Source organism: Euleptes europaea, chromosome 12, assembly GCF_029931775.1.
Source record: "Euleptes europaea isolate rEulEur1 chromosome 12, rEulEur1.hap1, whole genome shotgun sequence".
NCBI classification, from domain to species: Eukaryota; Metazoa; Chordata; class Lepidosauria; order Squamata; family Sphaerodactylidae; genus Euleptes; species Euleptes europaea.
The window spans coordinates 27,906,577-27,919,853 of NC_079323.1; the positions used below are offsets into that span (position 1 = coordinate 27,906,577).

The 13,277-nt window shown below is 44.7% G+C and overlaps 1 protein-coding gene across 1 annotated transcript in view; it reads left to right on the forward strand.

The window, feature by feature from the left end:
• The first annotated feature begins 202 nt into the window (after positions 1–202).
• IGSF11 (immunoglobulin superfamily member 11) overlaps positions 203–13,277 on the forward strand; it is a 227,992-nt gene continuing 214,917 nt past the window's right edge. The window contains exon 1 of the mRNA XM_056858390.1: positions 203–282. Coding sequence (XP_056714368.1) covers positions 210–282 — 73 coding nt within the window. The 5' untranslated portion in view covers positions 203–209. The remainder of the gene's footprint in view (positions 283–13,277) is intronic.

Here is a 13,277-nt window from a genome sequence, read left to right on the forward strand (position 1 = left end):
TCCCGGGACAGCGGCGGCAGCTGCTGCAGCGGGAGGAGCCGGAGCGGCTCGCTGCTGCAGCGGGAGCCGCCCCGGCTGGGAGCGCCGCTTGGAAGGCGGGCTGCGGAGCCCCTGGCCGGCTGGGTGGCTGGCCGGCCGCCCCTGGGGTGGGTGGACGGACGGACGGGCGGCCGAGCTCCCCGCGCCCTCCGCTCCTCTCCGCGCCCGGCATGCCTGGCTGCAAGGGCTCCTCGGGCTGGCCGCTCTGGGTGGCCCCGCTGGCTGCGCTCCTCTCCCTGCGAGGTAAGGAGTGGGCGGCGGGCGGGCTGGCACGGGGCGAGGCGCCCAACTCCCCTCCCTCCCTCTCTCTCTCCCTCTCTCTCCCCGCGCCGGATTCGAACTCGCAACTTGGGCGCCTGCCGGGCGGAGCGACCCAGCCCGGGGTTTGGGGCTGCGGCTCGCCCCAGCAAGTTCGGGCAAAGTCCCGGAGAGAGTGGCTCGCTGCCCGTGGCAATGCCTCCCCGAGCGCCCCCGTTCCTTTGCGGGGTGAGCCGCCCGCTCTCCTTCGGCGCTCTCTGCGGAGGAGGAGGAGGAAAATGGTGCAAGGAAGGAGGCAAAGGTCGAGCGTGCTTCGGTGGGTCGGGAGGGTGGGGGGGAAAAGTCTTGCCTGGAGCGGTGACCTTTAAGGAACAGTAGTGCTTGTGTTATAGGGGACTGGAAATGCCTCCTTCCCTCCTGGGGTCTTTATCAGGCAGAGGTATAGAAAGGTTGGGGGATGCTCTTTGGAACAAGCGTGAAAAGCATGCATTTCCCCCCATCGTTTGTTTTCAGAAGCACTGTGGGTGAGCTTTTTTCTGAATGAAATTGGTTGAGGGGGTTGTGTTTGTGTGTGTATTTTTATTTAAGTGTAACTGAACAGAACATTTAGAAGAAATATTATTTTGATTGTCCTAGCTTTGGGGGGAAAAAACAGATTAACCTTTCATTTTCCCAGACGCGTGCAGTTGTGTCCTCTTCAAAAAATAAATAAATGAAGGTGCGTTTCCCTGGACAATTTCGTTTTGGTTAGTCCCGGAATGCATCCTTCGTTTCTGACCTTTCCTGCTTGATGCTGTGCTTCACTTGTCTTGGACCAACTTGATTTAGTTAAGTTCCTTTAACTTTCAGGCGTTGGCTTGCACACAGCATCCCCTGACAGGCATGCCGGAAAGTTGACTGTAGGAGAACTTTGTGCCCCAGAAAGGCAGCAACTCTAAAATACATATATTAGGAACTTTCTCCCCTTAAGATATGTAACTTGGGGGCAGTTCTGATTTGATACTTTATTGAGGGAAGGTTTATGGGGTGGGGTTTTTTTTTTCCTTTTATGATTTGTTTTCGTTTTACAAATCTCTTTTGGTGTACAGACATGAAAAATATACTGTCTAGTAACTACTTTTGCGTAATCCTGGTTGATCCCCAAATAATTACAGGTTCTAACATTAGCTTCCCTCTGGTGTGGTCTGTTGAGGCGGGCAACAATCTCTGTGGCCCTGAGTAGAAAGAAAAGGCCCCGGCATATTTGGTATTTTATAGCTAACTGAATTGATGAAAGTTGTAGGCGTCTGAAATGCGGGTCATTCATATGTAAGATGTTACAGCAGGATTGCTTATGAGGTACCATGGATGTATTTGTATGGGGCAGAAAGGTAAGTTTCAGTTTAGGCAGGAAATCCAGTTTCCATATACTCTTTAGAGTGGATGAAGTGCAGGTTGGGCTGTGACTCTAAACACACTTGGGAATAAACCTCATTTTAATCAATGGAACTTAATGCCAATTTGTAATCTTGTACGGGACTAGGATGTAGTAATTTACCTGGGTTCAGTTTACTAGAAATTGGGAAAGAGTTGGAATCCATACAATTATTGTCAGTTTTGTGGTGTCCCCCCCCCCCACCACTTTGTTAATACTGATGGGATCAAGGCAAGATGATTTTTTTTTTTTGGAAGCTTAGCACTTTACAGAAACACAGGGATCAGATTTGCTGTTGTGTGGCTTCAGTTACTGTATATGGAAACATTTTAATATTCATCAACTTCGCTGTATCTGGGAAGTATCAAGGCCCAGAGGGGAAAAAAAGTTTGACAACTTTATCATGCGATCACGAACAGAGTTTTCTTCTAACTCCATTGAAGTCAGTGGACATGGTTAGGATTACATTCTTTAGTAAAGGAGGAAAAGCTGGTGCACTTTGCAGGTCACAATGGGATTTTTAGTCACCTGAAATGGTACATGGATATTTTTCTGTTCTGCTCTTCTCTCTGCATCCTGTAATATTCCCCAGCCAGTGGCGTATTGGCAAGGAACTTTGTGCCTCTGAGGCCTGGACATGAAGGGCTGTCGGTGGCTGCACCAGCTGAACTGCAATTTGTTTGGTACCTTTTGCCAGTTCGGTTCTGCAGCACTCCTTGGTGTCAGCAGTTTGGGCTTTTTTTATGAGGTTTTTATAATCTTGACATATACTGTGTCAGTTGAAGAAGAAGAGTTGGCTTTTATACTTTGCTTTTTTCTACTGTAAGCTGCTTACAATTGCCTCCCCCCCCAACAGGCACTCCCCCCTCCCAACAACAGGCACCTTGTGAGATACTGAGAGAACTGTAACTCTGGCCCAAGGTCACCCAGCAGGCTTCATGCAGAGGAGTGGGGGCTCCAACCTGGTTCTCCAGATTAAAGTCCGCCTGTCAGGTGGAGGAATGGGTAATCAAACCCAGTTCTCCAGATTGGAGTCTGCCGCTCTTAACTACTACACCACACTGGCTCTGTTTGAACTCTTGTCACTTTTCCTAGTCTTAACATGAAGGAGCCCTGACCTGGATGGCCCAGGCTTGCCAGATCTTGGAAGCTAAGCAGGGTCGGCCCTGGTTAGTATTTGGATGGGAGACCACCAAGGAAATCCAGGGTCGCTCCTCAGAGCCAGGCAACGGCAAACCACTTCTGCTTGTCTCTTGCCTTGTAAACCTGATGGAGTCGCCATAAGTTGGCTGTGATGTGATGACAGTTTATGCACGCAATATGAAGGAAATACTCTATCCCTTCCTTCTGCACACCTCACTACAGCTCTGTTTATTTGAAAAACGTTAGGCAATATATTTCAGGTCTTCCAAGGCATATTCTGAAACAAAATGAAGCAGAAGTCCACTTTAAAGACCAAGAATGTTTATTCCAGTGTGGGCTTTTGGGAGGTAGAACTCACCTGAGCCCTGTCTCACCAGATCATAGCAGTCTCTGATCCTTGGATGTTAGCCTCGGAGGACACAAATGGTGAGGCTTCTCTTAAGATTTGAATGACTGATAGGTGTGATCAGTGTTCCTGCCTCCTCTTTCCAACGCCCGAAACCATACTTTCTGCCTTCTGCGATCGTAGAATTTTCCTTCCTTTGATACAGTCCCAGTGACAGTCTAGTTTTCTCGGATAAAAAATATAACTCATGCAGTGGTGGAAAATGCCATATACCTTGAGAGAAGATCCGACAGAGTTCTCTGTGGAATAAAAATGCATTTATACTGTACCATAAGGGGAGGGCTTTTGTGTGCAATGGTTTCCCTCATAGGCTGGAGCAGAACCTTCTTGCTGATTCTGGGAAGGAGAGTAGCCCTGTCGCCTCTGAACTAGACAAGAGAAGGGTTGTGAGAATCAAAACCAGTTTTCCTCTTGAATTAGGAAGGCTCACTCAGCATACCGGAATTAATAAGTAGTTTAGGCCGTACTCAGAGGAAATGCACCATCGTATGATGCCGCTTTCTGCTGAGCCAGACCATCCTTCTGTCAAGGACAATGTTGTCTACTTTGACTGGCAGCGTTTCTCCAGGGTCACAGGTAGAAAGTTCTTTCACATCACCTGCTGCTGAATCCTTTTAATTGGACATGCCAGGGATTCAGCCCAGAGGCACGCAAAGCATGTGAGTTGTGGCCCCTCCCCAAACCTACGCTGCCAATGATTGGGGGATTGTGTTTCCCAATAGGGCCTATTTGTGCCACCTATTTTTAACAGGAAGCAACGTTTTCTCTTCATTTGTATCAAAGCCTTCTCAACAGTTATTCATCACAGTGCAGCAAAACAGATTTATGCTTCCTTTTGTCTCTGTGAGCCACTCTCTCAATGCCTATATCAGTAGCAAAAATAATTACATGTTCTCGGGGTTTTTTTTGTCCAAGATTTTCTAATTATAAACCACTGCATTCAGAATGACAGCAGGATCTGTACGCCAGATCTAGGCTTCTGATGCATCTGTAGTGTCTACGTTTGCTCTCCATTTGCGCAATGACAATTTGGACAAATGGGCCTGGTTGCTGTCGGGACAGGGCATGCTCTTTTAACAGATGCTCTCACTGCATTAGTGTTGGGGTGTTCTTGTTCTCTTGACTCCCAATGGGAAGGGGAATAGACATACATAAGCAAACTGCCACTCAAATACAATCTCCCTTTTAGAGCTAAATGAAGACAAGTAAAATCTCAAGGAATAGTAACACCGATCAGTAGTTCAGGGTGACGATGTTCACTCCTGGTTACTTCTTGTGCCTCTTCCCACATAATGACCACATTATACTACATGGCATTTTCCAGCGCCAGCTTTGCATGAACAGTTATCTGAGGATTTGTCTATGCTGAGTTTAATATTGAGTTGAAATTGATCCAACTCTTAGTGGACTGCCAAATCTACATGGAAAACATTTGTGAACCGGGGTAGATAGTATTGGTTGTCTACATTTGGACAGCCCGTGTTTCATCTTTCTGAAGAAGTGGGACAGATATTTTCCGCCTTTAAGACAAAATGCTAGGCAGAAACGAAAGCCTTAGTTAACTCTTATAGTTGACCTTCTGACTGGCAGTATGTTGGCTGAGTGGATCTGTTGTCCCCCTGTTCCCTGGCAACAAAGATGATTTTGCCTTGTGCCCAAAAAGCCTTGAATGACTTTGGAGTTCAGAGAGTCGAAGTGCTGTGATTTGGAATACTGCTCACAAGGTCTTTTGGAGGAGAGCTCAAATAGTTTGCATCCATATTACACAACAGGAAGTAGAGGCACTCAGCAGTTCAGGGCTGCATTGGAACAAATAGATGGCGTATTCTTGGCTTCTTGGGCCAAGTCTTAACCACTAGAGAACATTTTACATCTGATGGCAAAATAAGCAGTATTCCCCATGGTACCCCTTAGGGGATATTTAGCTACTCGTTTCTGGTGACTCATCAATTTGGCGGGATGCTACTATTATACTTTTTTTAAAAAAAACACAGTATGCAATAGTGCTTGTAAACAGTTTCTTTCAAGGAGAATTGCACACACAACATATTTGGTGTTCCTGAGAGCAATAAGCTAGCTTTCCTTAAAAAAAAAAAAAAGCTTGTTCATGCTTTCGAATAGCAGTAAAGTTTTTCTGTTGGCATTGTTCCGTTGCCACAATTTTAATACGTTGTAAAGCACTTAAAATGTTTCCTTGGGAGTAAACTCCAATGCTGCTGATTTGGGATGCTGTGACTGTCTCAGCAAACCTGTTCTGCTCTTGAATTTACCTTGCTCGACACTCACAATGAGACCATTTGCAGATCAGGGATATGTTCAGACTGCATCAAGAAACTTGAACAGTCACCGGACAGGTTTGCAGCTGCCTGTTGGACTAAAGGGGACTCACAGCTGATCAGGGATTCAGCTGGAAATCAGATTCTTACCCAGCCCCTTCAGCAAATATAACTACACAGTGAAGTTGCAAAAAGGAGATGAGAAAGAGCTCATTTGTCTTCTGTACCCTCCAGGTACAGGACTTTCATTCATAGGGTCGCCATGAGTCGGAAGCGACTTGATGGCACTTAACACACACACACCCTCCAGGCTGGGCAAGGACAGAGAAAATGCTTTTAATGTCTGTATTGCAAGGAAGAGGAGAAAGAGCTTGTTTCTCTCCTTTTCTCGGTAGCCTGAGCTGACAGCTTGGGGTGGGGAGAAGAGAAGTGAAATCACCTGGACATCTGCCCACCCCCCTCCAGCTTAAATCTGCTGCATCTCAACAAATCTGGAAGGCAACAGTTTTCAGGATAGGAGATCTGAAGAATCTGACTTCCAGAGATCAGCTGGGAGTCACCTCTTGATTCCTTCTCCCAAAAACATTGAGGAATACAGAGGAAAGTTTCCCCAGCAGGAGGTCAGAAGCCAGTTCTCAGCAGATCCCTCATGAGCTGAGAGTTGGCTTTTGATGGATGCGAATAGCCTGTTCCCGCACATACACGTGAGCAGGTGCCAAAACAGCCCATCGATTAATTGGCTGCTTGATCACCACTGGTGAATGGTAAGTGAGCAGAATTGACAAGTGTTCGAGCATTCCTTTTGTGCATCTGTTTTATAGATAGGTTGACAATGTTGAGCCAGTGTGGTGTAGTGGTTAAGCATGGTAGTTTGGAGCAGTGGATTTTGATCTGGAGAACCGGGTTTGATTCCCCACTCCTCCACATGAGCGGCGGAGGCTAATCTGGTGAACTGGATTTGTTTCCCCACTCCTACACGTGAAGCCAGCTGGGTGACCTTGGGCTAGTCACACTCTCTTAGCCCTGCCTACCTCACAGGGGGTCTGTTGTGGGGAGGGGAAGGGAAGGTGATTGTAAGCCTGCTTGATTCTGCCTTAAGTGATAGAGAAAGTCAGCAAATAAAACCAACTCTTTTTCTTTTTCTTCTTGCTCTGGAAAATGAGTTCAGGTTGATGAGGGGTTAGAGTGAGCATCACCATTAAAAAACATCTTCCATTGCAGCTGTTCACAACGGAAACTTCACGTATACTTTCTCCATTTGGAAAGCTTAGTTGTCCAGTTCTGTAGTAAAGGTGATGTTTTTTCATGTTCTACTGTCAAACACCATAACGTTTCAGAGTGAATGTGGGCTAATAAACTGAAGGCTAATCCTGACAAGATAGAAGCACTACCGACAAGTGTAGATCTGACCTGGGATTTAAGGTGTCCTCCATTCTGGATGGTGTTGCATTCTTCTTGAAGGAACAGGCCCATAGTCTGGGGTGTGTGTTTGCACCTTGGCCTTCTGCTGGATAAGCAGGGGGCAGTTATGGGCAGGAATGCCTTTTACCAACTTCGACTGGTTAGCCGGCTATGGGCTTTCCTGGGCAGAAAAGATTTGGCCACTCTGGTGTATGCCCTGGTTACATCCAGATCAGATTACTGCAATATGCTCTATGAAGGGCTGTTTTTAAGATGTGTTTTTATTATGTATGTTTTTACTCTGTTAGCTGCCTTGGGCAAACAAGAAGGGTATAAATTTTGTAAATAAATAAAATAAATTTTGCAATCTGCTACTGTATACCATTTAATATGGTTTTGATGGTGATATGTGACCATTTTAGTTTTAAACAAGTTTTTAAATACCTTTGAATTCTTGAAAGTACAAGCAAGCTCTAACCAGCATTTTAAAATATTGTTTTTGCCTTTTTAATTTCCTATTTGCCTCCCTATTTTTCATTCATGCATGAAAGAACAGTCTATCTTGGACTTTATTCTTGTTTTAAGGTTGTGACCCTGAGTGTGAAGATGTATGTGAGATTAGTAGCATTTAGCTCCTTGGACCTAACTACATTTTTTTTTCAATGTAGTAAAACAGGAGTTCAGTGGCACCTGGAAAACTAACAAAATATATTCCTACATCAGCTTTCATGAGTCAAAACTAACTTAATCAGATGCATTTTGTAGTAGATAGAATACGGGACATATCCACAAAGTATATAGGTACTGTGCATCTGTATAAATGTATTTTTAAACACTAATAGTCATACTTTGAGCTAGAGTACTGAAAGATGTATGCACATCTGGTTATGGTGTCCACCTGTTATGTGATTGCTGTAAAAAGCACTTATGGAACACTGGCATTTCCTGTAAAAGTATAAATATGAGGAGCTTTCACACCTGTCACCCTGACTGTGTAGCTCAGGCTAGTGCAATGTCATCAGATCTTAGAAGGTAAGCAGAGTCAACCCTGGTTTGGACTTGGATGAGAGGCCACCAAAAAAGTATAGAGTTGCGGCACCGAGGCAGGCAATGGCAATCTATCTCTGAACATCTCTTGCCTTGAAAACCCTCTGAGGTCACCATAAGTCAGTTGTGACTTGATAGCAAAAAAACAAAATTGCAGGGGTCTCCGACCTTCTTGAGCTGACGGACTACTTTTTGGAATGTTGAGAATGGCAGACATCCCCTATGGCAGCCAATCACAAAATGCTAAGAGGTTCTAAGCCACGCCTTCTTCAGTGATGGAGGCAGTTTCTTCTAAGTAAGTGATCTCTACAGAAGGGAAAGTGATGCCACCTGAGCTCTTCTGGAACACCTCCTTTCCATGGAACAGAGAAAAAAAGAAGAAGGATTGGCTCTGTTTTTTAAAAAAATATGCTGTTTGCTTTCGTTTTCCAAAGGAAAAAAAAGAGTATGCCGTGACTAGAGACACAAGATACCTCTGGTGGCTATGCCTGCTTAGGATAACCATAGCACTTTGTTATTCAGTCAGCTAACAAGGAGTGACTTAAAGCTCCCTGTTTTTTTTTTATCTTTTGGATTTCATCCCCAAGACTCAAGAAGCAAGTAGAAATGAAGTTACATATTGGTGGGCAGGAGCGCACTGATGTGGACTGCATTGGGGATTGCTGAGCTATCCTGATTTCCAACAGGGTGCATCCTTAGTCTTGTAGCCTAAATATCCCTGTGCACAGTATAGACAAGGACAATGGGTGTATCAAATAAGCTATGTTTTGACTTGTGGCTTTTACTCATACACATGCATGGTCATGCCTCTTTGAAAGCACATGTGCACATGTCATTTTGCAATTATAGCACGGAACATTTCTAGCTACACAGTAAGAATAAAGAGAGTCCATTCTGATAATCTGATTTCTTTATGTATTGGAGGAGTTCAGTAGGTGATGTCAGAGACAAATGCTACTCTATACTTAGAATAATAGTTTGCCCTCTAGAGGCTGCATAACAAAGATGGAAGGACTAGAAGATAATTCTTAGTTTGCAATTCCAACCTGCTGTGCATGGGTTGTAGCTTTGATATACTTTAAAATGTTTTCTATTAGATGTGTTCATAAGAATTTGAAAGCTTTTTTTCATAGAGCACAGCTCTACATTAATATGAGAAATGCTGTGCTAGAAAGTTAATCTGATTCAGTTTTTTGGATTGAGGGCCAGCTCCAGGTTGGGAAATACCGGGAGATTTTGGGAATGGAGCTTGAGGAGGTTAGGGTTTGGGGAGGGACTTCAGTGGGGTATAATGCCATACAGTCCACCTTCCAAAGGGGCCATTTTCCACCTGAACTGATCTCTGTCGCCTGGAGATCAGGTGTAATAGCGGGAGATCTCCAGGTACTACCTGGAGGCTGGCAACCATATTATTATGGCTGTCTAAGAATGGGCCATTTTGCTAACTATGGTTAGGCCATGTCAAGGCTGATCTGAAACCATGGTTTGTAGTAGGGATGCCAGCCTCCAGGTGGGACCTGGGGATCCCCTGGAAGTACAGCTCATCTCCAGACTGCAGAGGTCAGTTCCCTTGGAGAAAACGGATGCTTTGGAAGGTGGATTCGATGGCATTGTAGCCCAGTGCGGTCCCTGTCCTCCCTAGGCTCCATCCCCAAATCTCCAGGGGTTTGCTAACCTGCAACTAGCAACCCTATCTCCGATCCCACATCGGTGGCCGGGGGAACCTGGCAACCCTAGTTTGGAGTCAGTTTATTTACCAAAGTTTAGGCTTAACTTTTCTTGTGACACACAAATATGGACATTGTGGCTTAACCTGGGCCTGTTTTGTGGCATCATCCTCTCCTACCTCCCCCTACAGAGATGCCAGGCTACATTGAATACAAGGTAATCGGGATACAAGTGATAGTCTGTGAGCTGCATCTTGGTTTCCTGAAGATTTGTGTTATGTATAAACTGAGCCAGATAAATCACTTCTTCTTTCTCTTTTAAAAATGTTTTTCTTTGTAATTTTATTTTCTGTGAGACAAGAATAATACAAATCATTTTAAAATAATGAATGGGAGAGAAGAGGCATTATTAGGGTTGCCACCTCCAGGTTGGGAAATACTTGGAGATTTTGGAAGTAGACCCTGAGGAGGGAGGGGTTTGGGGAGGGGAGGGACTTAAATGCCATAGAGTCCAATTGCCAAAGTGGCCATTGTCTCCAGGGGAACTGATCTCTGTCACCTGGAGATCAGTTGTAATAGTGGGAGATCTCCAGCCACCACCTGGAGGTTGGCAACCCTAGGCATTATACACCTTAAATATGTAAATTGTGAGAAAAGACTATATCACCTCAGTTTCCTCTTCAGAGATTTCTGATGCTCTTGCTACGTGTAGGGATGAGTACATAGAGATAACAACATCTTTTCCTTGACAGAAGCAATTTAGGATTTTTGCTCTTCGGACACTGCAGTCTTTTCCCTGCTCTTTTAAATTGGACATGGCACAGATATTTTCTAAGTGCAGTCCATAATGAGGCCAAGGTCTTGTCTTCTGTGGCTGGCAAACAAGAAAGTGTACAAGTGTGCTTTTGTATGCTTTCACTTCTCTCCTGCAATATTTCAATGGGTTTGCGTAGGAAAGGAGAGTTAAACACGTGCTGAAACTGGAATTATCCATACTTCTTTGTGATTCTGGTTTTCTTTGTCATCCCTTACAACTCCTTAGCATTTGATTGGAATCTGCTTTCAGATTGCCTGAATACCTCTAGCTTTGTTAGAGCCTTGAGAAGTTTGTCAGCTTTGGGTGACTCGGGTTACACCCTTGTAAGCCCTTTTCCTTCAATGGATTTAGAATGATGTCTCTGTGCTTTGGCTTCCTCCGTAAATCAACATTTCCCAAAAGGACACAATGTGGAATGGCCATTTCTTTTCTAGAGGCAAATCTTCTGAAGCTAATGTTGGTTGGTATTAAGTTCTTTTAACCTGTTATGTTCTAGAACAAGTGATCTCCCATTACTATTCTTTTGACATGCAATGGCTTCGGAGAAGGGGTGACTTAGGGTTGCCAACCTCCAGGTGGTGGCTGGAGATCACATGCTATTACAACTGATCTCCAGGTGACAGAGATCAGTTCATCTGGGAAAAAAAATAGCTGCTTTGGAAAGTGGACTCTATGGCATTGAAGTCCCTCAGCTCCCCAAACCCCACCCTCCTCAGACTCCACCCCCCAAATCTTGAGGCATTTCCCAACCCAAAGCTGGCAACCCTAGGGCTGCTAGATACCAGTCCTCTTAAAATGGAACTGTGATATCCAAGGGCTCCGTCGTGGTTTGAACTATCTGCTGTTTAATTGCTTCTAGACCTATTTGATTTACTTACTCCAGCTCCAACTGGGATGTGGATCTTGGAGGTGCTGGATTTTCAAGCTGTTCAGGGAAGCGTGGCTGTGTGGGAGCTCCCTTAGCTAGCCTCTCAGAATCCAGGAATACCTTTTAAAAGAAGACATCCGGCAGCCTTCCTAAGAAGTAATCTTAAAAATAAGTATTGGCATTTTATTTTATGATCCCGTTGCTTTCTGCATTTTACAGATCAATAAAATAAAATTAACTTGCCCAGTCCTAATACAGAAAACATTTGTATTTCTCCACTCCCCCACTTGCTCTGCCATGTTCATTTAAAAAAAAAAATTGTGCTGAATGTGTACTATTCAACCATCCACTTCTGTCTTGGCACATCTCTGGAAGAACTTTTATTTTTATATCAGTGCCAGCATAGTCTCCTTGCTAGTTTTATCTGAGAGGCTTTGGCTGTCCTCCTAAACACACTTATTTGGAAGAAATCTTAGAAATCAAAGCAGGCCACTTGCAAGTCAAGTCATTTAGCATCACTAGCAAGACACAGTCTGGTGTAGTGGTTAGAGTTTTGGATTAGGGTCTGGGAGACCCTGGTTCAAATCCCTACTGTGCTGTGGAAACTTACTGGGTGACCATGGGCCAGTCACACACTGTCACCCTACAGTATCTCTGAGTGTTGTGAGGATAAAATGTAGGTGAGAAGGATGTAAACCACTTCAGGTCTCCATTGGAGGAAAAGGCAGGGGTATAAATGAGATCCGTGTGCTGAAATCTTGTATCCTTCCACAGCTTCACTGATAACTTCACGGACCAGGACAGTAGTTTTCCACCTAGACCAACAGTTTCTCTCACTCCTCGTGTCTAGCATGTTCTCATGCATGAACTATTAACCCCCCAGACTACTGCTGTGATGCACTCAAGTATTTTGCAGGAAGGGTGAAAACAATTGCTATATCCTATAAAGGATAAGTGCCTTGGTAATGCCAAGACTGGACTAGTTATTTATCTATTTATAACATTTCTGTGCTGTCTTTCCAGAGTCCTGCTTGAGGGGGCTTACAATTAAAAACCACAGTATAAAAAAATCCCACAGGCCATTAGACATAAGCAGCATACAAACTATCCACAAAACAGAAGGAGACCATTAAAAAGATGATCATATATAACTCCTGATTAATAGCCTGGGTAAAAAGATGTGTTTAGCTTGGTGCCTAAAAAAAAGTCAAATAGGTGCCAGGCGAGCCTCAAGGGGGAAAGCGTTCCAAAGGACATGGGCCACCACAGAAAATACCCTATGTCTGGTCTCTACCCACCGCACCTCTGAAGGTGAAAGCACAGAGATCAGGGACTGATAGAGTTGCCAACCTCCAGGTGGTTCAATCCAACAATAAACTTGTGTTGCTTTAGTATTAACTGATAATTGAAGCAACACTCCAGCTCAATTATTATTTATCATACTACTATAGTTATGTTTCAGGAGCCCCGTGGCGCAGAGTGGTAAGCTGCAGTACTGCAGTCAAAAGCTCTGCTCACGACCTGAGTTCGATCCCGACGGAATTCGGTTTCAGGTAGCCGGCTCCAGGTTGACTCAGCCTTCCATCCTTCTGAGGTCGGTAAAATGAGTATCCAGCTTGCTGGGGCTAAAGGGAAGATGACTGGGGAAGGCACTGGCAAACCACCCCGCAAACAAAGTCTGCCTAGTAAACGTCGGGATGTGGCGACACCCCATGGGTCAGGAATGACCCGGTGCTTGTACAGGGGAAGGTTCAGGCAAGGAGAACATGCCCTCTAGATCGATCTAGAGGGCATGTTCTCCTTGCTTGAACCTTCTAACTTGATATATATCGCCTACATTGTTGAACACAGGACTGTTTTTCCTGTTATCTGATTATGACTGTGGTGAATTTACACACTGGAATGAATATTGAACTGAATTTGAAAAATTGAATATTGAAA